At 47.2% G+C, this 18215-nt stretch overlaps 1 protein-coding gene across 3 annotated transcripts in view; it reads left to right on the top strand.

Moving 5' to 3' along the window:
• The window catches only part of LOC123723674 (inactive rhomboid protein 1), a 44590-nt gene that overhangs the window by 11830 nt on the left and 14545 nt on the right, over positions 1 to 18215 (top strand). For 2 of the 3 annotated variants that reach the window (XM_045715079.2, XM_045715081.2), the window contains exons 2-4: positions 14678 to 14822; positions 15277 to 15416; positions 16964 to 17071. In XM_045715079.2, coding sequence (XP_045571035.1) covers positions 14706 to 14822; positions 15277 to 15416; positions 16964 to 17071 — 365 coding nt within the window. In that variant the 5' untranslated portion in view covers positions 14678 to 14705. The remainder of the gene's footprint in view (positions 1 to 14677; positions 14823 to 15276; positions 15417 to 16963; positions 17072 to 18215) is intronic. The other variant, XM_045715080.2, reaches the window with a different exon arrangement.

Below are 18215 nucleotides of genomic sequence, written 5' to 3'. Positions count from 1 at the left end.
TGTTGAGGAGGAATTTTGGATCAGTCTCCACAACAATGACCCTCCTTCAGCCCCATGCGCATCATCAGCCTGATGCCCAGCACACAATGCAGCCTTTTGTTGGCGGGAGCGATTCAGGCTGATATCATGCTGGAAACTATTTAGATGAGGATCACATGTTGTTTGGTTATGCTGCTGCTGAGTCCCCTCTTAGCTCACTTGGCTAACAGGAAGGGCAGCTTCTGACTGCTTTCTACAGACAATAAGGAGCTTGTTTAGCTAGTTTGGGGATGCATCTGGGAGCCTCTCTACGGGGGATAGTAGTGGAGGAGAGACATTCTGCTTTGAGTTTGTTTTCCTTTGTTTTGTTAAAGCTGCCCAGTCTCTCAAGAGGATGTAAATCCATACAGTCACTTCTATGTCCAACGGTGAGAGGTCAAGAGGTCAAACACGCTAAAATCCAGTCACTAAGTCAAATGCTAACGTTATTGATTGACTGATTATGGAGAGAGAAAGAGGGCTGTTTCAGATTTGCATGCTGTGGCTCACTCAGTGGTTTCCCTTGCCCAGTCAGGCCGGTTTTACAGCAGTGTTTTGAATTTGTGATTAAGTAATGGAAACAATTATCTTATCTCTTGGCTGTCAACTGTCAGTGCAGAGAGTGGAGAGACAGTATTTTATTTATACACATGTAATTACTGTGATTTATTATGGAGTGTAAAAGTGTCATGTTAATCTATCATGAAATATTGAGTAATGTTATTATTTGGATAACCCTTTTGGCATTTTGAGTAACAAGTTATGTTATTGTCGTTATGTAGGCTAACATTTAGTTTGACAGAAGATGGTGTCAGCATTGTTCTACTGTAGACGTTATCTTGTTAAAGCACTCAACCTCAGTTAAACCAACCCAGCTTAAAAGGTTCATGTTGATAAATGGTCATGGTTGAATTAGTCCAATCACACGTTTTTAACCTTTGACCCAGATCTCCAAGTTCTCCTTAAAAAGAGGTCATGTAAGATGAGGTCACATCCTTGTGAGTGTCATGCTCATGTTCATTTTATTATCTCCAGTCTTTACTCTGCTCTTTGTCCCCACAGCATTCCTACCCATCTCCAGGCTGTTAAATAATGTCTACTCATAGATATACCTGTATCAAGGCTATTATACAGGCTACATGGAGAAGCTGTTGTCATGGTCACAGTCTGTCCTCCAGGCTGCAGTGGTCTGGGGGGTGGATGTCAGAGGGGCCCTGGGTCTAGGTGGATCTCTACTCCCACTCTCTCCCCAGGTGACAGGCCTTTCTGCGTGGGCACACTGGGTTGTCTGCTGGAGGAGATAAGAAGAGTTTCCATGCGAAAAAGTACCGTCTGGTATGATAGCAGCAGTCTCAGGGACTTCAAGCTAGGCTAAAACACCCTCTCTATTCCCACCACATCTCGGAGTTGAGGAGGGTGTGTGTGTGTGTGCGTGTGCACGTGCGCGTGTGCGTGTGTGTGTGTGCCCTAAGAATCAGCTGATGTAATCACTGTCCATGCACAAGAAGACACAGTATTTGATTGTGTTAAATCAAATTACATTTACTTGTCTTAGAATAGTATAAGGTATCTGGCCCACGAGGCAAGTTTAGAGTCCTCTCTCTTTAAATGAGATGTACAAACACTGGCATGTGTCCATACAAGATACAGATTTACAGTGAGGCTGTTTTTTCCACCAGAGTAAAGATATGCACCAACCATCTCAAGTGCTGCTGTGGGTTCGGAGTGGAGCTTCAGTAAAATGGGCACATTAGAGAGTTGAGAAAAGGGGGGCACAGTAGACAGTTGAGCTAAGAGGGGCACGCAAAAGAGTTGCGCTAAGAGGGGCACGCTAAAGAGTTGTGCTAAGAGGGGCACGCTAAAGAGTTGTGCTAAGAGGGGCACGCTAAAGAGTTGTGCTAAGAGGGGCACGCTAAAGAGTTGTGCTAAGAGGGGCACGCTAAAGAGTTGAGCTAAGAGGGGCATGCTAAAGAGTTGCGCTAAGAGGCGCACGCTAAAGAGTTGCGCTAAGAGGGGCACGCTAAAGAGTTGCGCTAAGAGGGGCACGCTATAGAGTTGAGCTAAGAGGGGCACGCTATAGAGTTGTGCTAAGAGGGGCACGCTAAAGAGTTGAGCTAAGAGGGGCACGCTATAGAGTTGTGCTAAGAGGGGCACGCTAAAGAGTTGTGATAAGAGGGGCACGCTAAAGAGTTGTGCTAAGAGGGGCACGCTAAAGAGTTGTGCTAAGAGGGGCACGCTAAAGAGTTGCGCTAAGAGGGGCACGCTAAAGAGTTGCGCTAAGAGGGGCACGCTATAGAGTTGTGCTAAGAGGGGCACGCTAAAGAGTTGTGCTAAGAGGGGCACGCTAAAGAGTTGTGCTAAGAGGGGCACGCTATAGAGTTGCGCTAAGAGGGACACGCTAAATTGTTGCGCTAAGAGGGGCATGCTAAAGAGCTATTAAAGAGTTTGCTATTTTTATTGACTTGGCCAAAGCTTTTGATACGGTAGACCATTCCATTCTTGTGGGCCGGCTAAGGAGTATTGGTGTCTCTGTGGGGTCTTTGGCCTGGTTTGCTAACTGCCCCTCTCAAAGAGTGCAGTGTATGAAGTCAGAAAATCTGCTGTCTCAGCCATTGCCTGTCACCAAGGGAGTACCCCAAGGCTTGATCCTAGGCCCCTCGTTCTTCTCAGTTTACATCAACAACATAGCTCAGGCAGTAGGAAGCTCTCTCATCCATTTATATGCAGATGTTACAGTCTTATACTCAGCTGGCCATATAAAACCTTCTTATAAAACCCTTTTAAGCCTCACTCCCCCCTATCTGAGATATCTACTGCAGCCCTCATCCTCCACATACAACACCCGTTCTGCCAGTCACATTCTGTTAAAGGTCCCCAAAGCACACACATCCCTGGGTCGCTCCTCTTTTCAGTTCGCTGCAGTTAACGACTGGAACCCAGTATCTCTACTTGCACATTCATCTTCTGCACATCTACCATTCCAGTGTTTAATTGCTATATTGTAATTACCTCGCCACCATGGCCTATTTATTGCCTTAACTTACCTCATTTGCACTCACTGTATATAGACTTTTTGTTTTCATTTGTTCTACTGTATTATTGACTGTGTGTTTTGTTTATTCCATGTGTAACTCTGTGTTGTTGTATGTGTTGAATTGCTATGCTTTATCTTGGCCAGGTCGCAGTTGCAAATGAGAACTTGTTCTCAACTAGCCTACCTGGTTAAATAAAGGTGAAATAAAATACATGTAAAAATACATTTAAAAAAGAGGGGCACGCTAAGAGTTTTGAGAAAAGAGACAGTAAGTGTACTACTGTAGTCACAGAGTGCTATGGGCCAAGTGGTTCTCTCTCTCTCTCTCTCTCTCTCTCTCTCTCTCTCTCTCTCTCTCTCTCTCTCTGTCTCTGTCTCTCTTTCTCTGTTGCTCTGTGTGGTGTGTGTGTGTGTGTGTGTGTGTGTGTGTGTGTGTGTGTGTGTGGGGGGGGCCATGCCAGCTCCAATGGGAAATACACAGTGAATTATTTACAAGTATAGGATGGATTAATAATTTATCTGTTGAATTATCCACCCTTGCAATAATATTTCACCCCCTAAAGAAAAGTGGGAAACCGTTTTGCCTGGGCAGAACTTACTCAACTTCAAGTGAACTGAATCAGTAGACGTGGCAATTCAGGGCTAATTCCTCTCCCTGATATAAAACACATCTCACCCTTTTTTCACATTGATTTCCAGAGGAAGATATATGCACTGTTTTCTCAATGTATTCATTGGGATGTTGCCTGCTCAACTTTGTTTCATTTTAGAGTTCCCACACTGGCGGTTAAATATGCTGTATATGAGGCTATCTGCAGGAGGGTGTTATGAGAGTGTTGAACTGCATAACACTGTCACTGTACAGTACAGTGCACATCGTACTGTGAAGTCACTAGTGAAATGTTAAGAGGATGCAGCCATCATTTTGCCAGTTACAGTAGTAGCATTTGCCATTATATCATCCTACAGTACTTTCTACTGCCTTGATATCTAGCATGTCTGTCATTATGTAAGCTTCTCTATAGTCTCCAGCAGGACGTTGGCCATTTAAGTTATATAAATAGACTGTATGCAAACAGAACAGCATCAGAGACCTACTTATCCATACACAGTACCTCTGGCACAAGATCTTAGCATACAGTCAATACTGTTTGGACAGCAGTAGCAGAGGTTTTTCCCATGTTTTTTTTTAGCACGTTCATACTCACTTTGGATTGAAAGTCACTCACTTCCAAGTGTTGACTTTGCACTGTAAAATCCCCCTGTGGTGTGTGTGTGTGTGTGTGTGTGTGTGTGTGTGTGTGTGTGTGTGTGTGTGTGTGTGTGTGTGTGTGTGTGTGTGTGTGTGTGTGTGTGTGTGTGTGTGTGTGTGTGTGTGTGTGTGTGTGTATGAGCGTGCGTGCGTGCGTGTGTTTTCCCGGACGGTAGGGCGAGACGACCCGGGTGTCTGAGTGAGCAAACATGGGGAATGGAATGAGGTTCCACCAGACAGGCCTTTCATGCCAGTTCCCCCTCCCCTCTGGCCCCTCCCCAGCCATGACACTGGATCCCTGGGTCAGCTGCAGAGGGTATTCCTGTTGTGTTTGTGTTTTAATGTCAGACGGGGATGTTTCGGGGTGACAGCCTGTCACATGTCACTGTGTCAGTTTGCCTCAGGCTAGACACACACTGAATCTTAATGGTGCGGAGCGGGCCGGACACAGGGCGGCTCCTTGGCCTCCGCTACCCAGGCCTGGTCTGGTCTGCAGCTATGTGGAGTATTTCCTTCCATGTAAGAGGAGCATACCGCCAGGCCATATGCCCAGACTGAGGAGAGGAACCAGAGCTGAACCCTCCTTCCTTTTCCCCTTAAAAAACCCTGGTGAAAATCCCCTTGTCATCCCGGCGCCATGTTCATGGAAACCACATGGTTTAGAGTCACACTGCTCTGTTAGTCATCAGGGAGAAGGTGTGAAGGAGGGAAAGAGGGAAAGAGAAACAGAGAGTTGCGTTTACACCCTTGGTTATATCACAGAGGCAACTCTAGTCTTCATCCAAACTCTGCTTCCACAATCAGCGTGGTCATCTGGTCTTGCTGTCTCTCCTCCAACATGAACGTTGTGTTGATATTCTTAGTCCTTTAATCTGCGTCTGTTTCAGAAGTCATCCATAGGCTCCCAAACTAAGACACTGCAGGTTCTGTCAGCTTCTTAATTGGTCTCGCTTGGCAGTGGTATGTGTGTGCGTGTATGTGCGCATGCGTGTGTGTGCACATGCGTGTGTGTGCTATTTAAAGACCATAAGCAGCACCATGCTGTAATAAATGCCCAGATGGGCCTCAGATGGACCAGGTGTTACACAACACTGAGGCCGTTGTTATTAAGTGCAATTGATTCACGGTCTCTAGATCTCCCATCTAGGTCCATTGCTTGATCAGATGTGTGTTCTAATTGCTTAGCACGTTCCTTATCCATCCAAACACACTTGAAGGATGAGGTCTTGTTGGGCTCCTTGGCAGCAATGACTTTGTGGGAGTGTTGTTGCCTACGGTGCATGCAGATTGCAGCATAGTAGGCCTATAGAGTCATATGAGGAGTGAGGTCAGTGTTTGGATAAGAGAGTGAGCTGCTCAATGGCATATTTTCCTCCCATTGTTTCCTTAATATCAGGCTTTGCATTGCTTTCAACATGTAGTGAGGCAGGCTGACTGCAGCCATGATGGATAGGCTGCATTGTTGTTAGTGACTCCAGCATGGTGAAGGTCAACATTACCAGAGAGAATCTCTGTTTTTATCCAAGTTTACAGTATTTATGGTGCATATTCTGTTCTGGAACATGATATGCGGTACTACAGCTAAGTCATTGTCTTATAGTTTTCTATAGTGTATCTTGGGTCATGAGTAAGCAAGTGTATCACTCATCAAGAGAAAATAAGGAAGAATACAATTATACCCAAAGACATTTAGAGAAAACCAAAATAAAGTGATTGAGGTTCAGCAGGACGAGAGAAAGATAAATAGAGAATGAGAGAGCGAGGAACCAGAGCCTGGGGTCAGGAAGTTCAGTTTCTCAGGAAGGAAGTGCCCAGCCTTCTCCGTACCCAGATTAATGAGATCATCCATCATGGCGCCTGCCTCAGCCTGCACGCCAGCATGCCTCTTCTGTTACTCTTCCTCTTCCCCCTACGCCCAGCCTGCCTCCCTCTGCCCAGCCTGCCTCATCTACCCAGCCTGCCTCATCTACCCAGCCTGTCTCCCTCTGCCCAGCCTGCCTCATCTACCCAGCCTGCCTCATCTACCCAGCCTGCCTCCATCAGCCAAGCCTGCCTCATCTACCCAGCCTGCCTGCCTCCCTCTGCCAAGCCTGCCTCCCTCTGCCAAGCCTGTCTCCCTCTGTCAAGCCTGTCTCCCTCTGCCAAGCCTGTCTCCCTCTGCCAAGCCTGTCTCCCTCTGCCATGCCTGTCTCCCTCTGCCAAGCCTGCCTCCCTCTGCCCAGCCTAGCTCCCTCTGCCCAGCCGCCCTCATCTACCCAGCCTGCCTCCTCAGCCTTAGCTCTGCCCCGCAGCCAGCTGCACTGTCTGGAGCTTTGTCACTTACAATAAGACAGATAATTTTCCAGTGACTGTCCACACACAGGGCCTACTGAAATGACCAAAAGTAAGGGAAAAGGAGCAGGGAGTGAGCAGCAGAGCACACAGAAGCAGCAGGGAGGAAATCCCTCGCCCAGCCCAGATACTGGCTGACCAGACTGGTTAGACTTGATGTGCTTTCTCCAGCAATGCTGCTCACTTTCAGAATCACCTTTATTCACCAGGTACATTTCCACATACTCAGACTTTTACATGGTGATATGGTGATACTAGTGATAGACAACATTTAGAGACAGAATACAGGCAACCGAGTTTATACATACATTATATACAACTAGGTAGAGTGAGCATAGCGCTATAAGAGAATGAGCAGATATATTAATATATAGTGGGTATACGGTTGATATACAGTGGGTATGCAGTTGATATACAGTGGGTATGCGGTTGATATACAGTGGGTATGCAGTTGATATACAGTGGGTATACGGTTGATATACAGTGGGTATACGGTTGATATACAGTGGGTATACGGTTGATATACAGTGGGTATGCGGTTGATATACAGTGGGTATACGGTTGATATACAGTGGGTATACGGTTGATATACAGTGGGTATACGGTTGATATACAGTCGGTATACGGTTGATATATAGTGGGTATGCGGTTGATATACAGTGGGTATACGGTTGATATACAGTGGGTATGCGGTTGATATACAGTGGGTATGCGGTTGATATACAGTGGGTATGCGGTTGATATACAGTGGGTATACGGTTGATATACAGTGGGTATGCGGTTGATATACAGTGGGTATACGGTTGATATACAGTGGGTATGTGGTTGATATACAGTGGATGTACAAATTTACAGTATCAGTATGAATATATCTAAATGCAGAGAGATGGACAGAGTGCAATGCAGTATAATGCAGTTATTTTATGTACAGTTCAGAGATGGCTTGATGCGGTGTGCAGTATAGAGTGTCCTTTAGTATCCATAGTCCTTTAGTCTCTTTGCGCCAGATGGCTGGTTGGTGAGGGCCATAGCCTGGGGGAAGAAACTTTGTGGCGGGAGGTTTTGGTCAAGAGTGACCTGAACCGCCTGCCAGAGGTGAATTTTTGGAGTGGGGGGGGACCGGGGTGGGAGGAGTCGGTGATGATCTTTCCTGCATGCTTCCTTGTCCTGGAGGGCAGGTGGCAGCCTATGACCCGCTATGCAGAACGGACAATGCGTTGCAGTTTGCCCTTGCAGTGGGCAGACCCATACCAGACGGTGATGGAGGAGGTGATTATGGATTCAACGATTGATGCGTAAAACCGGATCAGGATTGCCTGTGTGATTTTGAGTTTTTTTTCAGCTGCCGCAGGTAGTACATCCACTGTTGTGTCTTCTTGGTGACCGCTGTGATCATGTCCTCCCACTTGAGGTTGTGGGAGATGATGTTCCCCAGGAATTTGAATGATTCAGCCCTGCTAACAGCTGAGCCAGCAATCTCAAGGGGAGAGATGGTGGGGGGCTGTTCAACTGAAGATCATATGGAATGTTGCTATGGAATGTTCCAGTGACAGCTTATTATGAATTCAGGTTATGTCCCTGGATGGAGGGCTTATGAAACATAGGTGTACAAGACCCATTTAAGAAATGTACAGTTGAAGTCGGAAGTTTACATACACTTAGGTTGTAATCATTAAAACTAGTTCTTCAACCACTCCACAAATTTCTTGTTAACAAACTATAGTTTTGGCAAGTCAGTTAGGCCGTCTACTTTGTGCATGACACAAGTAATCTTTCCAACAATTGTTTACAGACAGATTATTTCACTTATAATTCACTGTATCACAATTCCAGTGGCTCAGAAGTTTACATACAGTAAGTTGACTGTGCCTTTTAACAGCTTGGAAATTTCCAGAAAATTATGTCATGGCTTTGGAAGCTTCTGATAGGCTAATTGACATCATTTGAGTCAATTGGAGGTGTACCTGTGGATGTATTTCAAGGCCTATCTTCAAACTCAGTGCCTCTTGGCTTGACATCATGGGAAAATCAAAAGAAATCAGCCAAGGTACCACGTTCATCTGTACAAACAATAGTACGCAAGTATAAACACCATGGGACCATGCAGCTGTCATACCGCTCAGGAAGGAGACGCGTTCTGTCTCCTAGAGATGAACGCACTTTGGTGCGAAAAGTGCAAATCAATCCCAGAACAACAGCAAAAGACATTGTGAAGATGCTGGAGGAAACAGGTTCAAAAGTATCTATATCCACAGTAAAACGAGTCCTATATCGACATAACCTGAAAGGTCCTCAGCAAGGAAGAAGCCACTGCTCCAAAACCGCCATAAAAAAGCCAGACTACGGTTTGCAACTGCACATGGGGACAAAGATCGTACTTTTTGGAGAAATGTCCTCTGGTCTGATGAAACAAAAATAGAACTGTTTGGCCATAATGACCATCGTTATGTTTGGAGGAAAAAGGGGGAGGCTTGCAAGCCGAAGAACACCATCCCAACTGTGAAGCACAGGGGTGGCAGCATCATGTTGTGGGGGTGCTTTGCTGCAGGAGGGACTGGTGCACTTCACAAAATAGATGGCATCATGAGGGAGAAAAATTATTTGGATATATTGAAGCAACATCTCAAGACATCAGTCAGGAAGTTAAAGCTTGGTCGCAAATGGGTCTTCCAAATGAACAATGACCCCAAGCATACTTCTAAAGTTATGGCAAAATGGCTTAAAGACAACAAAGTCAAGGTATTGGAGTGGCCATCACAAAGCCCTGACCTCAGTCCAATAGAACATTTGTGGGCAGAACTGAAAAAGCATGTGCGAGCAAGGAGGCCTACAAACCTGACTCAGTTGCACCAGCTCTGTCAGGAATGGGCCAAAATTCACCCAATTTATTGTGGGAAGCTTGTGGAAGGCTACCCGAAACGTTTGACCCAAGTTAAACAATTTAAAGGCAATGCTACCAAATACTAATTGAGTATATGTAAACTTCTGACCCACTGGGCATGCGATGAAAGAAATAAAAGCTGAAATAAATCATTCTCTCTTCTATTATTCTGACATTTCACATTCTTAAAATAAAGTGGTTATCTTAACTGACCTAAGACAGGGAATTTTTACTATGGTTAAATGTCAGGAATTGTGAAAAACCTAAGTTTAAATGTATTTGTCTAAGGTGTATGTAAACTTCCGACTTCAACTGTATAATGTATCACTTCTATTTCCAAATCTGGGCTGGCATTAGATGAGAGAGGCTGCTGACAAATGCATTCCTGTATACATGGAAAATGAAATGGATGGATCATGTTATCATTTTATATCGATTAGATCTTATGTCGAGGGGTGTTTCCTATCTGGAAGTTAGGGCTACCAGTTTAAACAGATAAAAGGAAGATTTTTCAGTGGAACATTTGTTTCTGCTTAGCAGGCATCAAAAAAGGGCTATATTTAGAATGTGGTTAACGTGAGACAGGATGTGTCAATTAAGGAAACATTGTTGTGAGATAGCAGCAAGAGAACTAGGTCCTGTTGAAAAGTGAACAATGAGAATTAACCCCTGCACTCAACAACCAAAGCCCTTTCAGACAGGCAGCTGAAAGAGGCAGTGAAGGAAGGCAGTCACATCTACAAAGCTCCTTGCAGCCCACAGCCCTCCTCACCACTGTTTGTCTTCAAGCTTGACCTGTTACAGCTGGGGCCTCCATTGTCACAACTCACTGCCTCTCTATGCATGACTGGCACCCATTTACCAAGTCATTACATTAATAGATGGCCTAAAAACCAAACCACATCAAGAGAAAGAGAGAGAGAGAGAGAGAGAGAGAGAGAGAGAGAGAGAGAGCACACACACCAACAATAGATCTACATGACTCCCCAGGGAGGTAAATCACTGTGGTTGAGCCCGGCTGTCAGTTTGATAACCTGAAAGCCTCATGGACGTCTCTGTCCTACCCTGCACCTGGAGAGACCCGGGTCTGTCCTCTGGGTTTAGTCTGCCTGTCAGTCTTCCCCGCCCACCCGCTAATGGAGAGCAATAGCCTTGTAGAGCAACAGCAACACCAGAACGTAAAAACACAGTCAATCGAGTTTGTTGTAAATGCATTTCATGGTTGAGTAGGAAGTGTTCGTTTCTCACATGCATTAGCCTGGAGTTGAAGCATCAGCAGGAAGCTAATCTTGCAGTGTGCATGTTGCAAGGATGGGAGTGGGTGTTTTCCTTTTTCAGATGTGGATCTGGAAGTTAAAGCAAATCTCTTTAAAGGGCCCACAGATTAAATCACGTTAACCTCATAGTCGTGGGAAGTAGGGGTGCTGACGGTGCTGCAGCACCCCCTGAAAAATCTGAATTTAAAAAGTATCAATAAAAAATATATCCATCTGCAGCGCCAGAGCAGGGAAAAAGATTTGTCCAGCCACACCCCCAAACTACTTCCCGCGGCTATGGTTAACCTTAAGAATGCTGAGTGCAGACCGACAGACAGAGAGAGAGTAGTTATCATGGTGGGAAAACTGTTGCTATCTCCAGGCATGGAATTGTTGCCACGCAACGTTGTTTTAACCTTTAACCTTTAGATAAGACATATAGTATTCCATGCACATAGAATTGGCTTCATTGTCCCTTCAACTCAATTAATAATATTAAGCAGTAATAAGCATTAATGTGATAGTATCAAATAAATGGTTGAGGCACTTGCGTTACAGTAAGATGGCGTTTTCAACCCTTATGGAACTTGAATGTGAATTGAAACTATAAGGAGTCAGGAGTCAGGGGAAATTATAATCCTGTGTCCTTGGATGGGGTCCAAAATGTAGAATTCAATCAACATAATTTCTCCTCAAGGACATCTCCATTGCTCAAGGACTTCCTCTCTATGAAGTCCAGTCAATGTGCCTCTCAGACTGGGATGGATGACCCTGAATCCTAGCTAGGCCCTTGGCCTTCATGCAGGCTTAATGTACTGTACTCATTCATTATCCTGGTGAGAGGAGATGACTGCCATGTTATAGACTCCCACGTGGTAGCAGGCAGCCCGAACACCGCCATAACCACAGCCTGTGTCCATGCTGGGTGTCCTGGAGCCTGCAGACCTAGTATCCGGCTGGTGGCTGCCATCCTCCCATCCTCCTCCCCAGACACAAGCCTCAGAACTCTGCCAAGTCAGCTGCCATGTTGACTTTGGACTGGACTGAAGGACAAGAGAGAAGGAGACCGGCTTCCGAAGCACACAGCTGACTGTAGGTCTGTCTGTCTGCAGTTCTGTGTCTGTCAGTCTGTAAGTAGGTCTGTCTACGGTTTCAGATTTTCATAGGTCTCAGTGTGCCAGACGCTTCAACCACCTTGCTTCTCTCAGAGTTACACTCAGAGTGTGTACACAGGGTAGTAAGGATGAGAAGAAAGCCAGGCAGCAGGAAGGAGGATTTAAGTGGGTTGGCCGTAGGAAAACCGTGGGGAGAATCGGAGGCGCCAAAGCCCCCAGCCCCCAGCCTCCAGTGTTAGCTACAAATGCAGGAGATAGTGGAGCGTAGATTCAGCAGTAGACAGAGGCTGAGGCCCGGTTCAAACACACTACAGTCACGGCTCCAGGGCCTGGAATCAAATGAGACTGAGTGTGGAAGACAATTAGGCTCTCATCCCTAGATACAATCTGCAGAACCAGGGCATATGCCTCTGCTGTGTTGGATCACTAAGCACTAAGATCCCTGGAGTTTGTAGTTAAAAGCAAATTATGGGAGCTGTAGCTTCAGGGCTGTCTGGGCTATAGAAGAGAGGGTTTGTGTGTGTGGTTCTGGCAGCAATGTTGTAGTGAGGGTTTAATACAAGTGCAAAGGCTGAAGCCAGACAGGCTGAAGTTTCCCTCCTCCAGGCGTTGGTTGCCAGCTGGTCTAACAGAGCTTCACCTGGTCCATGACTCACCCCAGTAGGAGACCAGGGGAGGCTGTCACTACGCCTTATACCCCCGGTCAGAAAACCTACAGTCATGACCTGTAAAGTCACTAGAAGTCTGAGCTCATATGGAGCTGAGTGACCGTGCTTTGAAATGTGTAATCTTGTGATATTTTCTCTGCTCATCTTCCTCTGCACAGAAAAACCTGGTTGCGAGTCAGTGAGGGCGGTCTCCCCCTCTTTCCTCCCTCACACCTCCCTCTCTCACACCCTAGGCTGGCCTGCTTAGTTCCCCTCTGGCTCAGCTAACAGCTAATCCTGGCCAGTCATCACAACCCAGAGCTCCTGACCAGGCATAAAGGCTGGTGAGGTCGGACAGCATTCCACCACAGAGCCCTCTCTCAACTCTGTGCAGTGGGGCAGAATGTCTCAGCATGGTGTCCATGGGTGAAGTGACCGACCTCTTGTTGGCTCTGTCTTCACAGTAGCTAGCTATTTACCACACGCTAATGGACTTGTTCAGTATGCCTTCTCTGTGTCAGACCTGGGTTCAAATAGTATGTGTTTTCTTTCAAATGACTGCTGAATTTGATTGAGCATACATAGAGTGCAATATTGGCTTGGTTTGCACTTTTGGTTCTATTCCCTTGGTTCCATTGCACCAGGCAAGCTCAATCAAACTCAGTTAAAGTATTTTACATAAAGCAAATACTACTTGAACCCAGTTGTGTGTAGTAGACCCTTTTCACACATGATAGGACAGGTCAGGATGGGACTGACTGCATGTGTGTCCTCCTGTGAACCGATGGCTCGTGAACACCAGCCATCAATGATGACTTGGCTGACTGGGACCAGGGACCAGGCTGCTGTTACTAGCACAGTGTGGTTGACCTCACCTTCTCTCCTCTCCTCTCTATCCGTGGCCAGCGCCTCCGGCCTGGGGTTTCACTCCTGCCTGCCCTCCATTGTCAGCCTCGCTGGCAGGATTTATGTTTCACATGAACGCTCCCATCATCACTTGGGCTAAAACAGGAGCCTGCAGTGTGTTAAAATGCAACGCAAAGCAGATGTGCTTGACATTGCCATGGACTTTCCAAGGACCTAAAGCTCTGTAACCATAGAAGGGAATGCGTGACCCTGTATGACTGCTGCCAGCCCACTCATAGCCCTCTGATGCTGCTGAAGTGAAAGCACAAGACCAGATTAGGGCCCTCATCCCTCGCCTTGTGGGGCATTTGAACAAAATGAGAGTCTGTGAAAGACAAATATCATGTGACACGTGAGGAGAGTGTTTTTCCTCACATTCAAAGGGTTTAATAACAGCTTCTCTGGTGAGGAACTAACCAATGGCGCACGCTTGAGTGTTTTTCTCTGGGGAAATAGTCTTTATTTACGCATTCATGTATCTCACCGCGGGAATAATTGTTTCAGTTGTCCTATGATGCCCCTGGGGAAAATGTCGCAGAGCACTTTAAGAGTGCCACCCTTGTGTTTGAAGGTCACAGTATTATTTGACCAAATAACAGGGAGAGAGAACCCAAGCTGAAGTAAAGGATTGTTGATAACAATGCTCTAGGGATGAGGAGGTTTCTCTGACGGAGGCCGGCGAGGTTCATTGCACCTCCTGTGGTCTCTAGGCTGCGTCATGGGAATGCACAGGGAAAAGACCTAGCAATTTACACTCTCCCACAAATGCCTGGAGGGGGATAGGCCTAGAATAGATTCATATATAACAACAAGGTGGGATTAAATTACATTTCATCTCTGGCATTTCGGGATTAGTCCTTAGATCATAAACTTCCCCACTCCCGCTGCACAAATATTTATTGCTTTGTTAAATGGTTCCGTGTGCTTCTTTCTGCGTAAGAGTAAACAGCTGTGGTCTGGTAATCTCTCCATTTGGCGCTCTCTGCTTTTCTAACTGGTTTTATGATAGCAGTACAGACCCTGTTACATGGGGTGACTCAAGGCTCATCAGCACCATCTTGTGTAATGACTGCAACACAAGCTATTACTGGGATGCTCTCAGGCTTTCATTTACAAATTGTTGATTAGACTTTTAAATGAAACTCCTGAGGGACAAAGAGGATGTGATTATACTTGTAGGATGGATATGTATCAATCTCATCTTTCCCTTCATCTCTCTCTCTCTCTCTCCCTGTAGGTGGGAGGCGTGGGGTGGGGTTGGGAGCATGGCTGAACCACGCCGTGAGAGCACCAGCAGCCTGCAGAGGAAGAAGCCTCCATGGCTCAGACTGGACATTCCCACTGCTCAGGTGTCCCTGGATGAGCCCCCCACCTTCGTTCAGGTACAGCACACTCTCTCTCTCTCTCTCTCTCTCTCTCTCTCTCTCTCTCTCTCTCTCTCTCCCTGTCTCTATCTCTCTCTTTATCCCTATTGTTCACTCTTTCTTTTCCTCTCTCTTTCTCTCTCTCTCTCTCTCTCTCTCTCTCTCACTCACTCACTCACTCACTCACTCACTCACTCACTCACTCACTCACTCACTCACTCACTCACTCACTCACTCACTCTTTCTCTCTCTCCCCTCCTCTCTCCCTCTCTCTCTCTCTGCGTGCCTTTCCTTGTATCCCACACTTCTTCTCTGGGTCTCTGTCTTCATTCTGCTCCCTGCTTTCTCATTGTCTCTCCCACAGAGTTGTGTTGTGGTCTGTTGTAACTGAATCTCTGCATGCAATATGGCTCTCATTGTGTGTACTTCATCTCTGTCTCTTTCTCTGTCCCCCCCCCCCCCCCCGCTGCAGCCGGTGAAGCGCCAGGGTTTCCTCCGCAGTATCAGCATGCCAGTGGAGCCCTCCCACCTCCGGTCCCCGCCTCGCGACCTCTTTGACCCCCGCCGGCCGCCCCTGCTACGCCAGTCCTCCATCACACAGACCATCAAGAGGTAAGGGGAGCATATCAACCCTCTGGAGCTACTGAAGGACACCTTGATTTGTTAGATCATGGTTGTGACACGGAATCGTACGACCTCCATGGGATTTGGTTATCTTTGGTGTTGAGTAGTGGGCCCACTGAAAATATTTGATTATGAACTTGTCATGATGGTGTGAAATAAGCATGTTTTATCCAGATCTGTAAGTCATGGATGGCATGTTTTTGACCAGTTTGTTACTGTAGGCTACTTGTGTGATGCCAGTATCAAGGCATGAGACCATGATGTCCGTTTCTCTGCCTGATTGCCCCCACCCACTTCAGTTTGGCGGTTTGATTGCATATTGATTTTTACCAGACTTCTGTATTTGCTTGCAATTTGTCTGGTTGAACTGAGGACAGTGGATATTTGACAGGACAGACTGGTATTTGTAGGTGTTTGTTTGCGGTGTGTTTTATCATAGTGGCTGTCTGGGTCTGCAGATGGGCTCATATTACAGTGTTTAGAACTTGAAATAACTGTGGCTGTGATTGTGTGCATTGATTCTTCAACAGTCTGAATGAGTTGGGAAACCCTCTGCATGCCTGGTTCTTTGTCTGGTCAGTGTGTATGATTCTAATGCATGTTCAAACTTTATTTCCCTTCACAATTTCAATGCTTGAAAAGCTTTACTCCTTTTGCACTATTTCTGTCTTTATCGCTTTTCTAGATGCTGTTTCTTGCTCACCACCTCTTCTTTTCTTCTCTCCTTCTATTTCCTTCTCTTTCTTGCCCCCTGCCCTGTCCTCCTCCTCCTCTCACCTTCCTACCCTCCCCCCCTGCCCTGTCCTCCTCCTCCTCTCACCTTCCTACCCTCTCCCCCCCCTGCCCTGTCCTCCTCCTCCTCTCACCTTCCTACCCTCCCCCCCTGCCCTGTCCTCCTCCTCCTCTCACCTTCCTACCCTCTCCCCCCCCTGCCCTGTCCTCCTCCTCCTCTCACCTCCTACCCTCTCCCCCCCTGCCCTGTCCTCCTCCTCCTCTCACCTTCCTACCCTCTCCCCCCCGCCCTGTCCTCCTCCTCCTCTCACCTTCCTACTCTCTCCCCCCCTGCCCTGTCCTCCTCCTCCTCTCACCTTCCTACCCTCTCCCCCCTGCCCTGTCCTCCTCCTCCTCTCACCCTCCTACCCTCCCCCCTTGCCCTGTCCTCCTCCTCCTCCTCTCACCTTCCTACCCTCCCCCCCTGCCCTGTCCTCCTCCTCTCACCTTCCTACCCTCCCCTCCTGCCCTGTCCTCCTCCTCCTCTCACCTTCCTACCCTCTCCCCCCCTGCCCTGTCCTCCTCCTCCTCTCACCTTCCTATCTTCTCCCCCCCTGCCCTGCCCTGTCCTCCTCCTCCTCTCACCTTCCTACCCTCTCCCCCCCTGCCCTGCCCTGTCCTCCTCCTCCTCTCACCTTCCTATCTTCTCCCCCCCTGCCCTGTCCTCCTCCTCCTCTCACCTTCCTACCCTCTCCCCCCCTGCCCTGTCCTCCTCCCACCCTCCTCCTCTCACCTTCCTATCTTCTCCCCCTGCCCGTCTCCAGCAGCAGGAGGGTGCACTTTGATCGGATTAACACAGTGCCCGTTAAGGGTCAGCGGGCATCTCGCCGCGGTCCCAGGAAGCATCACTCTCTCTCCAGAACCCTGCTCAGGTACTGCAGGCCAGAGGTCAGGGGTCAGAGGTCAGACTGGGCCTACAGTACACTGGCCAATGAGGACAGCACTTCCTGTCTGATTACAGTAACATACAGTATGCAACCATGGGGAGCCAGAACATCTTGTGATGGATAACATACTGACACAGGTTTAGCTAAGTGTTTACCCCACCAATGTTTGTGTCCTAGGTCATGCTGGTGGTGGCTCAGATCTAGGGAGTACAAAGACTATGAAGTTCAGAACAGAGAGAATTATCAAGAGAGTGCAGGGTCTCCATAAGATAGAATACTGCATCAGGCATAAAGACACAGCTTGAATGAACTGAATGAACTGTCTTTCATTGCCTATGGCTATAAGCCTCTCTTCAGGGGAGCTGTTGTTTTCTCTCTGTGCTCTGACTGGTGTTGTTATATGACTCACCTCATTGACACATCTTACTCACACTGAATTGGTCATAATAAAGGGGCCTAACACAGGAACCTGCCATTTTCCTGGAATACACAACAACCAACGCATTCCATTGTGGTCAGACCAAAGACTAAGCAGCAATAATGTCGCCTCAGACTTTATGAATCTCTGTGTGAGTTAGGGACCATAGAATACATGTCCACTGATTTGATGTTACAGTCACTAAAATACCATAATTGTGTTTGACTGAGTCTTAAAATAACCTGAGCTGCTCTTTAAACTAAGCCATTCTGGTTAGTTTATGTATAGCGGCAGGGTTGGGTTAGCGTGGCCTTCTGCAGCACCTGATTAGATTAGACTGGCAGAGGCAGAGAACATTGTATTGTGATCCTTATTGAATGTACAGATTATATGATTCAATAGAAAACAACAGCTCACGGAAAAAAAGAGGCAAAGGCTGAGAGGGGCAGAGAGAGAGAGGGGCAGAGAGAGAGAGGGGCAGAGAGAGAGAGAGGCAGAGAGAGAGAGGGGCAGAGAGAGAGAGGGGCAGAGAGAGAGAGGGGCAGAGAGAGAGAGGGGCAGAGAGAGAGAGAGAGGCAGAGAGAGAGAGGGGCAGAGAGAGAGAGGCAGAGAGAGAGAGCTTGCTATTGAGAAAGGCCGCCAAAGGCAGACCTGGCTCTTAAGAGAAGACAGGCTATGTGCACAATGCCCACAAAATGAGGTGGAAACTGA

The sequence above is a fragment of the Salmo salar genome, chromosome 03, assembly GCF_965601325.2.
Source record: "Salmo salar chromosome 03, fSalSal1, whole genome shotgun sequence".
In the NCBI taxonomy this organism is placed as follows: Eukaryota; Metazoa; Chordata; class Actinopteri; order Salmoniformes; family Salmonidae; genus Salmo; species Salmo salar.
This window is presented reverse-complemented; position numbering and strand designations above follow the sequence as displayed.